General features: G+C 44.0%; 1 protein-coding gene across 3 annotated transcripts in view; it reads right to left on the bottom strand.

The window, feature by feature from the left end:
* Window positions 1-2,967: 2,967 nt before the first annotated feature.
* SH2D1A (SH2 domain containing 1A) overlaps window positions 2,968-19,842 on the bottom strand; it is a 54,885-nt gene continuing 38,010 nt past the window's right edge. For 2 of the 3 annotated variants that reach the window (XM_075053902.1, XM_075053904.1), the window contains exons 4-6: window positions 19,085-19,378; window positions 6,605-6,668; window positions 2,968-4,235 (exon numbers count right to left, since the gene is read on the bottom strand). In XM_075053902.1, the coding sequence (XP_074910003.1) occupies window positions 4,026-4,235; window positions 6,605-6,668; window positions 19,085-19,221 (411 nt within the window). In that variant the 5' untranslated portion in view covers window positions 19,222-19,378 and the 3' untranslated portion in view covers window positions 2,968-4,025. The remainder of the gene's footprint in view (window positions 4,236-6,604; window positions 6,669-19,084; window positions 19,379-19,842) is intronic. The other variant, XM_075053905.1, reaches the window with a different exon arrangement.

The following is a 19,842-nucleotide window of genomic DNA, read 5'->3' on the forward strand; positions in this document are numbered from 1 at the left end:
AAAAGACGGTAAACCAGAGGGGCAGAAGGAGTGTTTAAGGCTAAAGAAAAGGTTACATGGTGAAAAATAGATCGGAGCAGCTGGGTTGGGCAATAACCCAACGTGAGGGCTGAGGCTGCAGGAGCTGTGTTGGATGGATAAGAAGGAAGCAAGGCCAAAGGGGTGCTCTAGTAGAAAAGGGAAGAAAACCAGCCTGGGAGATGGTATTGATTTAGTGCTGCAGGAGGTCTGTCACAGTAGCCGGGAAGTAGGGGAGGGCTTAGCGGAGACAAAACCAGAGCTGTAGCAGGATTAGTCGCTGCAGAGGAGCGGCATTGCCTTTGCTGGTGACAAGGCAGAGCGGGGAGGGCCGGGGCAGGGCACGCAGAGTCCCCCCGCCGAGCTGCAAAATCAGCTGTGAGAGCCAGGACTGCGGCACCCAGGGGAAGGGGAGCGGGAGGGCTGGGGGGGATCGGGCAGAGCAAGCGCAGCAGCGAGGGGCTGCGTCCCCCTGTGGCTGCAGACCAGCAGGGGTGGTGGGAAGGGAGAAGCAGGTGATACAGACATTACCTGGGAAGTCGTGCCCATAAAATGCAGCTGCTGCTCTCTAAAATGAGCCGTAGCTCTTCACACCCAAGACAATGCATGAAATCTATATAATTTCCATATTACTGGTCCCATGACCAAACATCAACTCCTTGTCCCACAGATACCATGAGCTTCTCTCTCTGTTTCCACCTTGTTTAAGCCTACAGCAATTCCAGACCCTCGGGTACCCAAAAGAAACAACACAAACAAGCCTCTGTCTTAATAATTTACATCGGAAACTGAAACGACATTCTCAGCTTTAAACAAAAATGGCATCTTCTGGTCTATTTTATGTATTTTTTAGGAGAACAATGCACTGCTGGAGTCATCCATAGTCAAACCAGTTATCCTCAGCTCACTGCACTGCAGAGCGGACGCGCGGCTACTGCTCCTGTGCCAGGCAGCGCTGACAGCCTCCGGGTTTGCACATACAGCACTGACAGCCTCAGCCTTTGCTTGAAGTCAATAGGACATTTCTATAGGAAACAGCCCTTCGGCAAAGGGCTTCCCACTACATTTATCCCCACCACGGTGCAATCATCTGCCACGGACCATTTCCAAGCACGCTCTATCCTGCTCCCAGGAGAGGCCAGGTAAACCAGGAGTTTAGACCCAGCACTTTTAGAAAGCAAAAGGACTCCCTGGGAAGCCTGGGGGCACACACACGCGCTCTCTGCAAGCACCCAGCGGGTCGGTTGGTTTCGGGGAAGGATGGTTTGCAGGAGCACAAAGCCGGAGAGGAACGGCCAGGGACCAGCTGCCGCAGATGGGCAGCAAGTCGGGAAAACCTTTAAGGCACAGAGGAGGAGGGAAAGATTCAAGTGACAGCAACGCAGGCGGTGCTGAGGATGTTGCGCTCCGTGCTGGCGGCGGGCAGTTCAGTGCCTTCATGGCTGGCATTTGCTGAATTATGTAACAATTAAAAAAAACGGCTTTTAAATATTTTATTAAAGAGTAAATCATGCTGGATCTGCCGCTGTAAGGCACTGTATTAAGATAAGACCCTTGTTACAACCAACAAGCATATGTAACAAGGAGGCACAGAGCAACACATGCGCACACAGTGTAAAATATGATGTGACTAGTTGGGGGGGGACAGGACATTTCACCGCGAATGAAATTTGGCTTTCATTTAGACAGAAACTGAGTCATGAACTAAAATTATCACAACTTTGCAACAGTATTGCTTACCGGTCCCTGTTACCATGAGGCTGTTTATTTATTGCGTTTATTCCCATTGCTGGTTTGCAACGAACATGTTGTACTTCACAGAAAATGTTCCATTGCTTGCACTGTCTCACTCACACATGAACACACATACATAGCCACTTGTACAGGAAAAAAATAAAGCTAAACCTGCCAGCCTTATCAAATGCTGCTCAGAGCATCCTAACCTTGCTGAATCCTGCACTTGCAGCCCATTTAGCTCCGTCACTGTTTGCATCCTGCTTGCCTTTAGTGAGGTGAAAACAAGAAAGGATCCCAACAATTAAGTAGATTAGGGGTGGAGGGGTTTTTTTAACATACTGGTGAAGGAGTGTTCTCCAAGTATCCTCTATGCAGATACAAATACACGCACTGGGGCTATTGCAGGGAGGCAGCTGCTGTGCCTTTTGCTGTGCCACCAAGCCATGGATGGCCATGTCTGGTGGAATTTGATCAGTTTTGTCCTCCTGAGCCTGTAGCCTGGTGTTTCTGGAAAAAGCCTCTTTCCTTCTTAAGAAACGTTTCCAGCCTTCCAAGCCGTGCAGAAGTTAGAAGTATAGGCATGAATCATTTAACCAGAGCAACCCAAATGTGGCTGTACAACATTTAAGAGTTGGGTTTTTTAAATATATGTATTTTTGTAGTCCATCTGCAATCACTGTTAGTCTTGTGCTTTGGAAGGGAGCGCGGGAGAATCCCATTCTTTTGATAGTCAGGCCCATTTGTGCAGGTTGAAGGCTGACTAACTTTGGTGGCACAAACCTCCCAGCCAGACCAGATGCATCTCCCTCGCAGACTGAGCGCACACAGACAAGGCTGGGCCAGGGCTGGGTCCCCTCCCAAAGCTCACAGGAGCTCACGCAAGCCTGCCTGGCAGAAACCCACACAGAGGGAGCCCAGAACACGTCTACCACCCTTTGGCTGCAGTGCAGATACAGTACTATCTCCTGAAACAAGAGGGCTGCAGGACAACCAGTCTGTTCAAAAGTGTTTCCTACTGTCTGCCAGGACAGTGTCATCATGCTCGTTAAACCCCGCATGTAAATAGCACGTACTTTGAATTCTCCAGTAGCCACAAGCTAACCCTGCACAGCTGATGAGTCCTGTAGTTTCAAACCTCTCCTCCAGGAGTCCAGCAGCAGCATGGAAACATACATGGATAGGTAAAGAAAAGCAGAGAAACTGTCATGCAAAAATAATTTATTTTTTAAAATTGTATGCAGGGGTGATTTTTTTTCAAGTACAGCAAATATCTAAGCGCAAAGAACCATGTTCTCCACTTCACTGGTTGATCTCAGTTACTCAGTGCACTGCTTAAGCTTTTGATCAGCTGTGCAAACTGCAGATTTTGTACATCCAGGCAGTGATGGCCAGTTCTGGTGAGTTACAGGGCAGAGTGCCTGGTGTGTTGGAAAATTTGTTAGTGGGGATCCTCATGGTGCCACTTCTGGAATACCTTTAGGAACTGTGTGAATGACAGACACCCAAGGCAAAGGCACTTTAATGTAAGCAATTTTCTGAAGGCTATAAAAGGGGGCTTGCCCAGTTGTGCATAAATGCCAACCAGAACAAAGCAAAGCAGAGTCCAAAGTTAAGTAATGTAAAATTAGTAACTGATTATTAATTAGGAACTAATCTTGAAATGAAAAATATTTCATACTTGAGAGTACAAAGAGAAAAAAAAAGACATTACACTATTTATAGTTGATATTTTCTTATCCTCTCCTAGAAAAAAAAGAAAAAAACCCTAAATTCAAAACATTCAAAATTTTTGAGCTAGAAATTCTATCAAATACACATTTCTGCAAATGTTACAATAAAACTCATGGAGTTGTATTAACTATCATATAAATCATTCTGTTCTAGAGCACGGACTAGAGGAGACATTGGAAGATATGGTTATGTCACACTTGGGTAAATGTCTTCATGATGGCTGCAGGTGGAAGCCATGGCCTTCATTTATCCCTAAGAAAAATAATCACAAAGATATATGAAAGGATGAACGCTGCAAGAAAATGGACAGATCAGAAGGTTCGTACCTGCAAGAGTGAGGGCGTTGGGGAGGGAGGGTAGCCACTGCCAGTATAGCACTCAAGAATACATATTCAAAATCCATTTTCTCATCACATTGACAGGCCCTATCCCTAATGAGTACCTGAGTGCCAGCATTTCGATCACACCGTAGCAAAGTTAGGGCCTATTTTTGGCAATGGCACCCTGCTGGCTAGTTCAGGTCAAAGATGCAAATAAATCTAAGACCTCCATCCCCGCCACTGTGGCGGGCTCTGCTCAGCTGCAGCCAAGGCTCCCTCTGCCCCACCAGTACCTGGGGGGTATTTGGCTTTCGCGTGGTTGACGACTGGGTGCTGCAGGGGTGTTATGATGCCTTGGTCGGGTTTCTGGAAGGCTGCAATGAGGTTGTGCACTTTCCGAAAATGCCTCCGGTGGACCCCGGGCGCCGTCTGCGAAGACAAAGGGTGAGAGGTGAGAGGGGATGCTGGGTGCTGAGCGTCTGTGCCTGGCTCAGGGCGCTGGCACAGAAGCCTTGTCCTCAGACATGCACACACACCCCAGGGAAGGAGCCAGCCCTTCATTTGGACCCTCTGATGTGCCAACTTAAAATGAGTCAATGAGCTGTACTGCTCTCGTCCTTCCCCTGGGGCATCGTGGCCTCCCTGCACTGAGTGGTTTCCAGCAGTGTGGTGATATAAGGCTGGAAGAGGGATGATTTCTTAATCACTACAAGAGAAACCCAGAGCCTGCCGTACTTATTAGGCAAATTCCCAAGTGGTCTTTTGCTATTTCTGACCCTGATTTATTGCAGCCTGTGATTTAACCTCCAGCCTGGAGTTATCAGTAAGATACTTCCAGCCTGGAAATACCATCAAGACAATCTAGAGACCTACCTGGCACTTACCGGGGAGGGGGAGTCCTTACACCACTAAATTCAGGCGTGGACAGCCTCTTTGCAAGCCTTTTCCTGAGCATTCAATACTGGCTTCCATGTTCATTGAGTATTCCTGTCTATCTCTTGTACAAAGGTAGCAGCAAAACGTTACCTATTTATTGAAAGTGGGAGATTTTCTATCTTTCTACATTAGCATCTTTTCAAACACTGTGAAATGAAACTGTGTCTGCTTTTAATCAAAAATCCAACGTTTCTGTTAAATTCTTCAGGGCATTCTCATAAAAACTCCTCCCCACCAAAGCCATGGGAGGACAAGCACAGGTCCTGCTGGCATAGTCCTACCCGAGGACACCGTGCTCACCCAGCAGTCATGGGCTAAATCTGGCCTCACTGGCACCAACTGGAGCCTTTGCACTGACTGGGATTTTACCAGCATTGGTTTAATTTCCCTGCCTCGTCCTTGAAAGATGGGTGCCACCCGAGCCTGCTCAGAGACGAACCAGCCACAGGGAAGGAAGCAGAGACAGGAAAGCACCAGCTGCAGCTGGAGCCTGTTTTGGCCTTGGAGGCACATTTCGTGGGGATAAGTTGGATTTAGGCTGCTGTTTCGAACAGCTGATGCCAGCATGGTCTTAGCAACCTTTACTTAAAGGTTTCTGTTTGCTTAAAGGAAGGATTGGTATCATGGGTCTGTAACTAGCACCTTTCCCTGCAGAGGATGTATTGAGAGTCCTGGGCCTTCAGGACACCCACACTGTGAAACACAGATAAGGTTTGCCTAAAATACAGCGAGGGAAAGCCCAAGACCCATGCGTAGGAAGCCAGTGGAGGTTATGGGGGAGGAGTTGTAGCAGGCCTATATAAGACCAGAAAAACCTCACTGCAGGCACTGACATTACCTGGGGCCAAAGCAGGCTGCAGCCTCGCTCAGGGAATTATCCTCCGCGGGTGGAGGTCCCTGGGGGTCCCGGCATCCTTCGTGAGACACCAGTGCTCGCCCTGGCACGCCGGCTGCACTACCAGCCCCACCACGTCTCAAAAACCCTCCTGCCTGGGCAGTGCAAATCTACAGGGTGCTCCTGATGCCTTACAGGAATGAATGAGTGAATTCTTCCTGGGTACCGTTCCCAAGGATGACATGGGTAATTATTTACTCCACAGTAATGTGAGTCACTTTTACTCCCCAAACTGCTTCTGAGTAACCCCAGGAATCAGCCTTGCCTTCCAGAGAACTGCAACCACTTCTATTATAATAACAGCCAAGGAATTATGCCTGTCTGGAAATTATTTAATGCTTGTAATCGGTGTTCATTAATGTGCAAACAGAAAGCTAATTATGAATTAATACACAGAGTACATCCAAAGAACAAGACCTTCATAAAAGAAATACAGGTTAGCATCCCAATTCCATCAACCCAAATAGTTGTCTGTATTGCAAATGGTGTTGTTATACACTTGAATTTCTTATCAGATGGGTGAAAATATATTTTGCAACAAGCTTTGGCTACCCTATATATGTTTTACACCAATGATGAATTAATCTGGAAAGAAATTAACTTTAAAACACTGTAGATGATTGAAAATAATTTCCTTAAATATTCTGAGATTAATGGTACGTGGGATAGAAGGGAACTGATTGTGCTTGTCAAATTATAGAAACACAATATTTTTGCCATTTAAAATGATGCAAAATAATGCACTATTGCATTATGCAACAGCTGAAATGTAACAGGGAATTAATTTATGAGTTCAAGACTGTCAGAAGTGGCACAGAGACATCTTAGTGATGGACGCACTCAAGATCGATTACCTTCGATGAAAGTCAGACTATGCAGAAACATGAATAATTTGAATATATTTCATTAAATCAATACTAACATCAAACAGGATGTAGAAATTTACAGAAGAGAAAGAATTACACACCTCAGCACTCCAGGACCCAGTTTCTGTCTTGGACACTCTGTAGGTATAAATGTAACCCTGATGCCTGTGGAAAAAAAAAAAATCAACAGGTATTTATTACTCACTTCTACTGTCAGGTTTCACAAGAGGTACACTCTGTTACGTGGGAGTCAGTTCATCTGCTAACCTTTCCTCAAAAATAAATCCACCTACAAAGGCTCGAGGTAGATAAAAAAACTGAGACGCAGGTCAGAAGCAGTGTTCAGCCTACTGGGTTCTTTTTGGATGAGAAGGATTGGTCTGACTCCGGTCTAGTTGAGCAATATTCAGTTATTCTAGTTTAAGTGATGTTGCTTTCATTCCTGCCTTAGCATTTTTATTATTTTTTTTTTCAGTGACCTCCTTTAACTGACACACACCAGACATGCTTTCCCTGGAAAAAGAGAAGGTATATTATTGGCAGATAGCATTACTGTATTGTGATTGATTTAAATGCAGATGTTCCCAGAAGCAATAGCATGAGTGTAATTTATTTGGAAAGCTAAACCCACAAAAGCGAGGTAAATTGCTCTTTGCCTTGCCTGTATATTTTGAATTCTCAAATACTGATAATGGAGACTTATGAGAGTGTGGAATCTTCCTTCTTTTTAAATCTAACTTGAGTCTTTCGAGAATAAGGAGTCATACACTAGTAACACAAGACATACTTGTGTCCAGAGACAGTCTTGCTTCTCTTACAAATCCAACACAATGAATGATTTAGATGGTAGATTATTATACCGATATCCAAAAATTTACCTCAGGAGCAGAGATGATAGTAGTTTCGTGGGTGCAATATCAGTTTAGACAGTATCAGGTAAGAAAGATTGTATTATTTCATACTGCATAGATTTACAGGAATACACAGCAGGCTTTTAGGGACCATTCCCTATTTCAGCACCAATTCTTGTTCTTAAGAAAGCAGAAAAATACTATATTTCTTTCCAATTATACATGGTATTATAGTAGTTATTACAAAATAGCAGAAATCATCAATGACACAGATACCGTATGATTGCAATTACTTACGCTCCATGTCATGGCTCCTGGATAAATTCTTGTTAAAATGTCATTACAGCAACCTTTGCAAAGCAGTGTCTGATATAATTTACCCAAGCAGGAAGTTGTTAACAGTTGTCACACTGCTACAAACCCACAAAGTGGGAGCAAAAATGCCTGTCGTGATTTGTGAGCTCTCCCCCCGCCGCTTGACTCCCACTGTGATTAAATACGGAGGCGGGAGACACAAAGCCGTTCCCTCCCGTCGGGGCGGCTGCGGGCACAAACTCCCTGCGCAGCAGCGGAGACGCTGCCCTCCTCCTCGTGTTTGGGAATATGCCTGATGCAGCCCCATGATCCCACCACAACTTCGGCCACCTCTTCGCGTTAACCAAGGGAGCGTTTTTCCCAGAGGCACAACTTTCCATCTGGCACCAGACGGACATGAAAAATAGCCGGCCATGATCACTTTTTGGAAACCTAAGGACGATACAGCCGCTGCTAGCCCACTTCTTCCCCCAGCAAGCTCGACTTCTGCAGTCCGTCAGGGATTTGGACAGCCCAGAAAGGACCCTTGGGAAGAGGTGTGAGCAACCTGCTGCAGCTGTGGGAGGAGGGAAGGACGTGGAAGGACAACACTGTTCTCCTGTCCATGCCATTGCACCGCGGTCACTGGTGTTTGAGGCCACAATTTATGCCCAGTTGCTTAAAAGCACATCCCTCTGAGCTACTAGAAATGTTCACGTTCAGGGAATCCAGTGTCTCCCATTAGGGCCCTTAGACAACCATGTGCTTTCTTAAAAACCTCTGAGAGCTGTGCCTGTCAACTTTTCATGAGTAGCTGATGTTCACATTAATCTTTTCTTTTTAGAAATCACGAGGGGCTTTCCTGCGCCTACGTATGTAGCACACCAGCCAATATATGGTTACTGAAACTAGGATTTTACAAGCCATAGTGTACTGGGAAACACCGGAGAGGTCCTGGCATTTTGTCCCCTCTCTTTGAAGTGGGTATTTGACTATCTCCACAGTGGCTTTTTTCAAGCCTCAAAACCAACAGAATCAGTATGTAAAAATCTAAAACTCACTCTCTTGCCTCCTGTTTTTAGTAATACACTGTGCATATTACTCATGTTTGTTCTTGGTTGTCCCAAATCACTCCGACTGCTTCACTCTCTTTAAAATCTGATTATTCCACAAACGGCTCAGTTGTCTGGAAAGCTACCATCTGTTGTTTCTTTCATCATTTTCTCTACCTAAGAGATTGCATGACTTGAAGTGGTTGAGGGGCTAGGGTGCTGCCCTGACTCTCAAATGTCTGATGGCTTTCAGAACTCTGCCAAAAGGGTTTACTAAGCTGGACAAATTGAAAAATAGAGGTCAGATAAAGTAATATTCAGGGCCAAAGCAGGGTAAGGCATAAGATAGACACCTATCCTGCATTTTTCAAAAAATTCTGCTGTAAAATATTTCAACTGAGCCCAGAGAAAGCACAAAGGACAGCTCTATTAAAAATCTATGAGATACAGGAAAAGGACCAATAATTTGGGAACATGGAAGCTTTAAGCACAGAGTGGAAAATGAGAGGAGTATGACATTGCTATCACAGTCTTCCAAGGGACAAGTGAGAGCTCTCCATTCACCTAGCAAATGTACATTTTTTTCCCAGAGGAGGAAAGACTGAAAGGCCTGAAGGGGTTCACTGTGCTTAAGCTGAAAAACTCATTATCAATCTGCTGTTGGCTCTGAAGCCATCAGTAAACACAGCCACTATGTAGATGGAAGGAAGATGGCTCAGCACCACCACACCTGCTTCTTCAAAGGATATGCACAAAGGAAGGAGGATGCATTTCGTTAAGAAGGTGAGCAGCTAGATCTTCCCATCTAACTACTCTCCATTGGGATCTTTGTTTCTACAAAATGAATTACAGTTCTTCTGATAAGTACTCTCCCAACGAATATGATCTTATCAAAACTTTCTGTTAAGCAGCAGGAACTTACTTCATTACCACTTCAAAGTGCTTTTTACCTTCCATGTGTGAGTGACATGATTTTGATGAGCCAAGTTCTCTTTACTGCTACATGGGCACAGCCTCCCGTGAGAAAGGTTTTTATGATTTAAACTACCCAACATTAACTGAGATCAGTGTTGACTGAAGGAAGATCAGGGTATTTTTCTTAAAAGAAAAATTAAATACAATAATTAAAGTTGATATTTTATAGAACATTACCTCCTGAAGAGCAAAACATGTAACACTGGGCAAAAGCAGGTGGAAAAGTACATTTACTGGAGCTGAGGTCTCTGGAGATGAGAAATTCCCCAGCCGCCATGAGGGGACAGCTCACTTTTCTACATTTTACTCAATTCACTGCTGAAGAAATCTCCTAGTGTGACACACTCATCCTATATGTGATGTGGCCATGTAGCTAAAGGCAAAACCTAAACACCATATGGCCTGGGCATGGTGCTAGTTGCTTGGGGCCTCTCACACAACTCGTGCTTTGCAGCTATTACCTGGTGAGATGCAAGCCAAGTCCACCTCTCAGTGACCTGAACTCCTCTCTCTGCTGGACAAAATCAACAGGAGATGGACACATGTCACTGAGAGAAGGATTTCAGAGAGCACTCTTACAGTGACACTGGTGTACCAGCATATCTTGGAGGAGGACCAGCTCTTGACATCCAGGCAAAGACCCAACGAAGGGCTCCCCCATCCCTTCATCTGGCCCAAGGACGGCCACAAGTCTCACTCACAATTGCAAAGCTCCTCCTTCATGCCAGTAAAGCTCAAGGGATGGGAGCAATCATGAATTAACAGCTTCATGAATGAGACCCTATAAATTTTTGATCAAAGGCAAAAAATGCCAAAATGATGATGAGGGGAAGCAGAAAACAGCCATTGCTCTAAGGACAATATTAGATAGCGCTTACAAAAAAGTGGTTTGGTCACCACTGATGATATTTTTATGTTGTCTCACTAATTTTTTCATCTCCATAACAAAGGATGTGTTATACCAGCTGGGAACTGCACCAGCACTGTCTCTGTTGTAATACCATCGCTGGGAAAACTTTGTCAAAGGAAAATCTAGAAAAAGTTGCTATTACAGGAAACGGTCCACTTTATATTATAGGCTTTTTTCTTTGCAGCTCAATAATTCCTCCCAAAGAGCTACAAAGGCATCATTCACAGATGACATACTGAGACAGCATCTGTCTACCTGTCCTCTCCACTCCCTTCTTTTCAACTGTGATCAGACTTGTTAAAGCCACACTTACTTTAACAGGTGAATAATTACAATCTTCTGCACCACTGAAATAGCCAGAGGATATTAGCCACATGCTGCAGATTAAAATTAACCATGACATTTCAGCTGCATGGTATATTTTAAAATCATTTCCAAATGTTTTTTATCTCAGTTGGGAAATTTTATTAAACTAATTTTTATTCATTTCTGGGTCCAGAATGGAACAAATACAAAGGGAGAAAGACAGAGAGACAGGGGAAAGCCATGTCAGCAATAAATGACATCAATTTCTTCCTCCTTACATAGCTTTCTCTTCTGATGTCTTTGCACTATATCAATCAGCTCTTCCTACCTGGTATATTTGCATCCTGACCTTACCTTGGAATTTGGCTTTACAATATTGCTTAAGAACCAGACAGTGGTCCTGAGCATTATATACTATCCATACTCAGTTTCTTATAACTTTGCCACATTTCAGCCTTTCAGACTGAAATTTTTATTTCTTAGGTGTTTGCCTCAACCTTATTTAGGGATGGAGAATGCACAAGTTCCAGAAAAGGGGACATGTTAGGCAAAACAATGCTTCTGCCACATTGTAAAACAAAAAAAACTCCTAACTGTTGGGGGGGGGTTGCCCTGTTTTTAGAGTAAGACATAAAATTTGTTTCAAGGAAGGTATGTATCTCCAAGAGAAAGCAGTGGTGGCTGTCTAGACTGCAAGAAACGTACTGTCTAAAGGTTGTTAGCAGCTGTAGCTGCACCGTGCCTGGGCTGGCTGTACCACGGGCACTCAGCTAAGCAGTGTCCACAAGGTCAAGCCACAAACAATATGTGTGTGTTGCCTGGCCTGCATTAGTGGGGGGGGGGAACAGAAGGTAATTTAGATTGGGCATCTTGGAAAGGATGATTGGGACTGGGTGGGGTGGATGTGGACAGAAGGAAAAGGGGACCCATGTCTTTGTAAGCTGGGCAAGGAAACAGCAGTGAAAATTGAACCCCTGGGAGAGAGTAAGACTAAATGAGTAAGGAAGGGGATATATGGAGGTGGAACATGAGGGGGCTTGAAGTGGGAGCAGCACAAAATGCTGGAGGAGTGAAAAAGCCAGGAAAAGAAGATGGGTGGTTTGGAAGCAGAAGACATATGAAACAAGGAAACAGCCCTTGGCAATGCAAGCAAAGTCAGCAGGCTGTACAGAATAACACTGCGTAGTCTCAAAATCCATTCCTATGCCCCTCACATTGTGAACCCAAAGCTAAAGGGTACTGCAGACCTGAGCCTCCTGTGTCACCGTTTCGCTCATGTGAAACAGAGTTAACAAACTCTTCAGCTCACGAACTGAGATAATGCTTAGACACCGCTTACTTAATACTATGGAGATGAGTACTACTGATACTATGGAGATGAATACTACAAGAGAGCTCATGGGGGACTCAGTAGTGGGGGGTCAAGGGCATGCAGCAGATAACATAATGAGCATGAGAGGCCAGGCTGCAGCCGCATCTGCCTTATCCGGAGGTGTTTGATGCAGGTTGTGGATCAGCTCATGAATGCCCGGTCAGAGGGACTAACTTCAGGCAGCATCCCAGTGGGCAACCCTGGACCGGGAACGTGGCCAATGGCACGGGCACCACAGTGGCTACAGAGGTGGGAGATGGCTACTGCAGAGCCAAAACTCATGAGCTCAGGGGAATCCACAGCAGCGCCTGGGAGCCTGCATGTCCCACGTGTGTTCATCAAGGTCTCCTCTGCCCAGGGTACCCCTGAGCTGCATGGCCTCCCCCATGCAACAGAAGTGACAGCTGCCAAAATGATGAAACAGTCAATTCAGTCATCCACTTAAACTTCTTTCTTCTTTCTTTTTCCTTTTTAATTGTTATATTTCTGCTTGGTTTATTAATCATGGAAAGGCCAGAAGTCTTGTTATTTAATGTAGGAGAAAATCCTATTTAAGCTTACAGGTCGTCATTCTGTCCTGGAATTTGCATTTTCTGGTTGACAAGCAGCCTGGTTCCTGCCTTATTTAGGTCTCAGACATACAATAAAGGTACAGCAACTTAGCAATTACCACCCATCAGCTAACCCAAGCTGAAGAAATAGCATTCACATTGAGATGATGTGCGAGATACAAGCTCTATGTCAGCAAGAGTGAGTAAAATAGTTTAAATCAGTGTTTACAACATCTGAAAAGCCCAACGGAGTTACTGTAGCTTAACTCACAGCAGCACTCTACACATCCCCACTCAGGTTTACACTTCTGTCACTGATTCCCCTACTAACACTTCCTGCAGCAAAAATTTATCAATGATAACTGAATCAGTAACTCGTATCAGCTTGCCATAGTGCTGGAGCATTATAAAGCAAATGCCTTATCTTGATTTTCCATTCTGAACTTAACAGAAGCTTGAAAGAGCAAGTCAAATCTTGTGAAATGTCTCTGAATTTATGCACAGATTGCTGTGGAAGATTGTCAGTATCTTCACCACTTGGAACACTCCTAACCATCAGTAGAAATGTTGCTCATTTACCTACAGAGCAAGCATGTAGACTTTCTGAGCAGGTTTTATGTTGGTCTGGTACGAGGTGATGCCAGCCAAAAGCAATGCCTCAAAGAGGAATTTCTTCAAATTTGGAAATAAAATGAGAAGTTATTCAAATCTGAGATGCTAAATAGAAGGAAATTACTTTATGGTGGGCCAGTAACTAAGCTACATGAATTACTATGTCCTCCAGAATAGTACCTCACAAAGGCAAAAACTCATGAAATAAGGTTATATCTGGTGAAATTCCTTTCATCACTTTAAGCAAAACTCACAAGAACTGCAATAGATAAAACACTGTCAATAGCCCTGTGAATGTTACTGTTTCATATTTCTATGAAAAATTTCTTGGTTTATTTGGGAGTAATTCAGTGTAGCTCATTTTCAGATTTCCTGTTTCCATCAGAGCAAGGTAGGTACTGCCTGACTATAAAATCCCTGAACCTGAAATCACTGGTTCAACTAAATCATCAAAACTCAAGCCTACAAAACCAGGGTAGAGCTAATCTAGGTTCTGTTACCTAACGATTGTACCCATTCTGACATTTACAGATTTGTTAGCATAGTGGTTACCCACTGTTCAGGCTGTCAACCTTTCTAAAATCTTTCCATGAAAAGCAATTGGAATATCTGAAGGCCATTAGCCAAGTTATTCTCAGCAAAGACAAAGCTCACTCTGATTAGCAGGGAGCTGAAACACTCACCTCAGTAGAATTTACCGTTGTGCTGTAGAATTATTTTTTCAAAGCTGAAAATAGTGCGTGATATTTACAACAGAACCTTGAATTGAGGGGCTCCTCCTCAGAGAGAAGCTTTTGTTCCAAATTACATCTTAAATGATAATGATTATTATGTGCGGTGTTATAATAAATGCAATTATTCTGCCATTTCTATCAAAAATATTACATGGGAAACAAAAGAAATGCTAAGCTGAAACCGGCTCGTGATCTTGTATTACACCTTCATGCTGTACAGCTGATACATCTGCTGCATCAGAAAGTTTCAGCACGTTGCCTGAACTTGTGCACTGTGGTTACAGTGACAGAAAAAATAGCACACGTAAAATCTGATAGGACTGCAGCCTATCCCTGTTGCCATTACTGTTGCTTCAAGAGCTTTAAACAGCTTTCTATTCCAGCTTTTGATTATTCTCCACAAATTGAATGCAGCACAGTACATGAATGGCTGGTTTCAAACAAATAATCTGAACACACAGTTTGACAAGTATGTCATGTTTAGCTTACTTAAAGCTCTGAAACAACTACTAACATTCCAAGTATTTTCAAGTATATGAATTTTAAGACCCAAACTATAAATGCTTTCTTTGCCAATTCAGGCATGAGCTGCTTGTTTCTGCATGTGTGCTCATATATCTGTAAAGGAAAGCGGTGCTTTTGGCACTCTCAGGCAGTTTATTTATGCATTTCTCAGGCACAGTTTAAGAGGCTGCTTCTCAAACTAACCACCGTTATTGTGTCCTGTGTCCCCCATTGACTTCATTAGGAGCAGTGTGCACAGAGGATTTCTGAGGGTGCTAAAAATGTCAAATGGGATATTGAGCAAAGAGAAAACCAGACCAGTAAAGAAAGCTCCCTGGAACAATCAGGTTTTGTTACTAAAATCCTGTTGTAGTGCATGTAGTGTCTAACATGTCTACAGGTAAAATGTGTACATTCTTTAAAGCATATGCATTTCTTCTAGCCCAGTTTTCAGGAACAGCAAAAATCTTCCTGCTTTTCAATGCAACCCCAAAAAATTTCCAGGAAAAGATTGTGCTCCTCTGTTGACACATTCAAAACATGATGAACAACATCCTTAAAGTATGTATTATCAATTTAATAATGGTATTCATACAATTAAGATCTTGAGAGCATCTGGTATTAAAAAACTTTGCCAAAATCTGCAGGTAGCACCTCTGTTGGTAAAGGTCCCGGGGGACACTGTTGCAAATCAAAACCTTTCTAGTCTTCCATGCATAGTTTAATTGTGGTCTTAAAATATTTATGAAAGTGGGTTCTTTGTGCTTTGCCACAGCCACACCAAAAAACATTCTCTTTGAAGGCTTGCAGGCATGCCGTCTGCACACCATAACTTCGAACAGGGGAAAGCGCATTCAAGGAAGATAAAGCAATACTTCAGGAGTAAAAAAGAATAGAGAAAGCAGAGTTTTGTAGCCAAATGCTTCAACAACAGGGCCCTGCCTGCCGCAGTTACCTGTTTCTGTAGGTCAGGTTTTATGCTACTACCTGTCTCTTTTATGCTTGCCCTGTAAAATCAGTGTCAGTCGCAAGGGATTCATGAAGTCTTTGACTCTTCTCCTTTTTAAAGGTCAGGGCTCCACTTTTTAATTAGAAAAGCAAAAGGCGTATGAGCCTGACCGTGAAGACTGCTGCCCTTATTACGTGCTTTAAGAGGCTCACACACTGCCAAAATATGTTAGGGTTTTTGGGGGTACCCGGGGGGGAAGGCATGGTGGTGGTGGCATTACAAATTTATGCAGTTTCTTGGAAAAAGGAGGCATTGTTTGAGCCTAAGCAATGCAGAGGCAATCACAGGACTTACCAGTTACTGTACCTGGAGCTGGAAGTGTAGAGCGGCCACCTATGTGAGCTCAAGCTGATGACAGTATTGTCATCCAAATATTTGTTTAATGACTTTTTTGATAAACATTTCTTTTCTCATCATCAGAACTGTGCCTTTTAATTTTGACAACTCCCTTCTTCCCTCATGGTAAAAAAAAAAAACCACAAAAAAAAAACCCAAAACCCTAAGGCGGCATGGATCTGGGGAGCTGGGGTTTTTAGGTTTGTTTTGTTTTATTTCTCCAGGGAAGTGCGGGGAGAGGGGAAAGAAGACAGACTGAACATGTTTTGATTTTGAAAAACTGAACTATTTTTCTCTTTTTCTTTTCTAAGAGCAATAGAAACATCACTGGCTGTATGAAACAGTTTCACTTCAGTTAGAAACTGTCATTGGAAAGATGTAAAATTTTTTATTTAACTCTTGATACTTACTGCAATATATCTAACGGCTGACCAGCTTTGTTTCTCACGTTTCAAAGATCACTTGTACTTCCAGTAAATACAGGTTTTGCCTAATCTAGATATATCTAGGTATTCCTAGAGTGATGATCAGCATAGATTCTGAACCAAAATGTAAATTTCCGAATAACTTTGTTTTTCCTAATAATTTCCATTATTTATTTAGAAGGAAGTATAAAAATGCAGAGAAGTACTTACTCTTTCTTTTTTTTTTTCTTTCTTCTTAAACAGTGAATAGAGCAGCTGCATGTTTCCCTCAGTTTTTACCAAAGCTCTAATGCACATACATGCTTGTGACCTGTTTTGTCTCTGTGCATGATGTTCAGACTGGAATCTGGGGGGCTTGGGTCCGTTGGTTTATTTTGCCAAAGTCAGGCTTAGCATCCTCCATTGAATACATACCTACATCTCTCATGCCTTCCCCACTTGGTCCTCCAATCTTTCCACTAAAGTGCTCTGCTTTGGTAAACTTTTGCATGTCAAAGCAATTCTCTAGTTTATGGCCCACATTTCTTTAAACTGTCATTGCTATCTTCAGTGTGAGACTATTTTCTGGTATCTTTATGATAACTGTCTCCAAAGTTATTGTGTGATATGTTGTTTACTATATCTGCTGTTTCTTACATAATGCTCTGAATTGAAATATTAAGAAGTATTGGAACCAAGCTTTGCTTTATCATTTTTCAGCCACCTTTCTGTCTATACCAGATCATACTCATCATAACATTTTTCATTTAAATTTTTATCTGGACTTATCCAAGATGCCATTGAAAATTTCCCTTATAAAAATTTTATTGAGGATCTATATTCTGTAAGAAGCCTGCATAACATTTGCCAGTAATACTTTTTGCTTTTACCCCTTTGCTTATCATATATATGTTTGAATGCAACATAACGTGAAGACAGGAGTGGCCCATAATTTCCAGAAACAATTAGGTAGGGTTCTGTTTCTTACTGAAGCCTTTTTTCTTTTCCTCCAAAGATTGCTGAGCTTCATAGTTAGCAATCCTTCCTGTTCTTCCTATTTTCATTTTGTATATTTTATTTCATTCATGAAATTTCTTCCAAAGGACATAAATTACCACTAATATAGCAAAAAATCCCAACTGATTGTGTGCAGATGAAAGACCTTGTTACATAGCTACACCCCGATTTAGACTAATGGTGGACTACTTTTAGGATTCTCTATTTTATTCAGCATTGTAACATTCTGCCTGACCCTTTCTCTAATGCCTTAGTGTTTTGCTTGCACTGAATGACTTCTGAGTGTTAAGGAGATAGATCACCATTTCCTCTGATGGTTATTTAAAAGAGATTCTGCTTTTATTGCCTATTCCCATCACAGGAATCACAGCACTCCTTACCTCTTGCTATGTCTATTCCATTTTCATTTAACTCAAGATGCTTCTTATTTCCCATTTTTCAGCTAACTGTTAAGGTATTTGTTAGCAGTAGCACCTATCTTGGTTCACCTTCTGATTTCATGAGAGAAGAAAAAATACATCTTCTGCCACAAAGATCTTCCCTGAAAAGAAGGCTGTGTATTTCTGGATTGCCTATAACCTTCTTGCATGCCTCCATTTACTGCTCTACAACAGGGGAATAGTAATGCTCACCCAGGGCTTAATTACATGTTGTTGGAAATGTATTCAAGACATTTGGGAAAAACCTGACTTAGGACTCTTCTTCCTCTTCTGTTCGTTTGCCAGGTACCTAAGTGCCCTCTGTTAGCTAATTTCTTGCTGGCCCTAAAATGGTTTTCTCTTGTATTCCTTCTCCTACTGAAGTAAGGCGCAAGTGTCTCGTTTAGCCGTGGTAGACACATCTTCATTCTTTCAATGTAAGGGTAGCTCATTGTATAGCATTTTCTCTCAGGACTTCTGAGACTTCTGCTTTTGCCAAAAGTAGGGTAATTAAATTGCCTCATCAAAACAAAGTCCTATGATTATAAAGTCCCCCAGCTCTCTCAAGGAAACCCCTCTGCCCTCTCTCTGACAGACCATCCCATCAGATCTTGCCATTTTCACTCTATTTGGTGGACCTTTACCACTTAGTTTGTTACCCATCAGTATTTCATGTACTGTACAGATAGTTTACTCCAAGCCCAACGAACCTGGGGGGGACACAGTCTGACAAAGAGCGTCCCAGAGCAAAGGCACGTTCTGGATGTTGTTAAGCACACCCATAAGCACATTAGAGAAGCAGAAGACAGTGGGCAGAAAGCAAGAGGACCATCCAGCACAAAGAGGCAGCGCACGCCATCCCGAGTCAAGTTGCCTGGCTCTTCTCCACAGCACCTCGCTCGTACTTCCTACATGCTCCAGGCTTGCTTTTTTGTTTGTTTTACGCCCGTAGGAAGCACGGGCTCTCCAAGGCAAAAACTGCACCTCTTCGCTCTGCAAAAGACCCCACACCCCTCCCGCCCCCCTCTGCCTTAAGTCACAGTGAAGGAGCCAAGAGCCTCACACATGTCTGCGAATGGTGAAAGTAGGACATATTTTGTCACTGTTACCTGGGAACACCCTGTACTGTGGATGCGAATGTTGGAAATCGGCTACCACCCGACCAGCCCCGCCACCCTCGGCAGCCCCGCACCCGAGAGACGCAACGGCGGCTGCGCAGGGCCGGCCGCACTCACAGCACGCAGAGGCAGTAGACTCCCGGGATGCTCTCGCTGTCCCGCAGTAGGTAGCTGCCATCGGTGCCCGCCGCCAGCAACAGCTTCTCCCCGGCCTCCCGGGTGATGCCCCCGTGGTAGATGGGCAGCGCGTCCATGCTGGGGCCGTCTCCCGTGGCGGGCAGCTCTCCCTGCGCGCGGCGCTGCCTCCGACTGCTCCTCAGCTGCGCGCTCCTCTCACCATCTCTGTCTCGGTGGCAGATGTAAACAGGATGTGTTCACACCTCTGAAGCCTCCACACACGGTGAGACGGCACTGAGGGAAGAGTGAGGAACGAGCACAGCTTTTTTTGCCCTTTTTTTGTTTTGTTTTTTTTCCTTTGCCCCTTTTTGTTTTCCTTTTTCGTGGGCTGTAACATCCTCATGGCACCACAGCTCACACACAGAGCTGTCATTTCCCAGCCTACACTCGCCCGTGCGGCTCCCCGCTCGGCAGGGACGTGACATGATGAAGTGCCCGACGGCCGCGGGGCCGATGGCCGCCCTGGGTCGGGGAGGCCAGGACCGTGGCACCGCTGCCAGCGGCTGCCGCCGGGTGCTTGTCTCCTCTGGTGTTAACCCGAGGGGGGGGGACAAAGAAGGGTGAAAGGCCTTTCAAGGCCCAAAGGCCCTCTACAAAGCAGGGGTTATTTTGTTAACCTCTTATTTCTAAAATCCCCAGGGGTGAAAAACTAGAGGACGGAAGCTGGCCTTGCCCCGCCAGGCCGCTCATCTCAGGCC

Source organism: Buteo buteo, chromosome 22 (assembly GCF_964188355.1).
Source record: "Buteo buteo chromosome 22, bButBut1.hap1.1, whole genome shotgun sequence".
In the NCBI taxonomy this organism is placed as follows: Eukaryota; Metazoa; Chordata; class Aves; order Accipitriformes; family Accipitridae; genus Buteo; species Buteo buteo.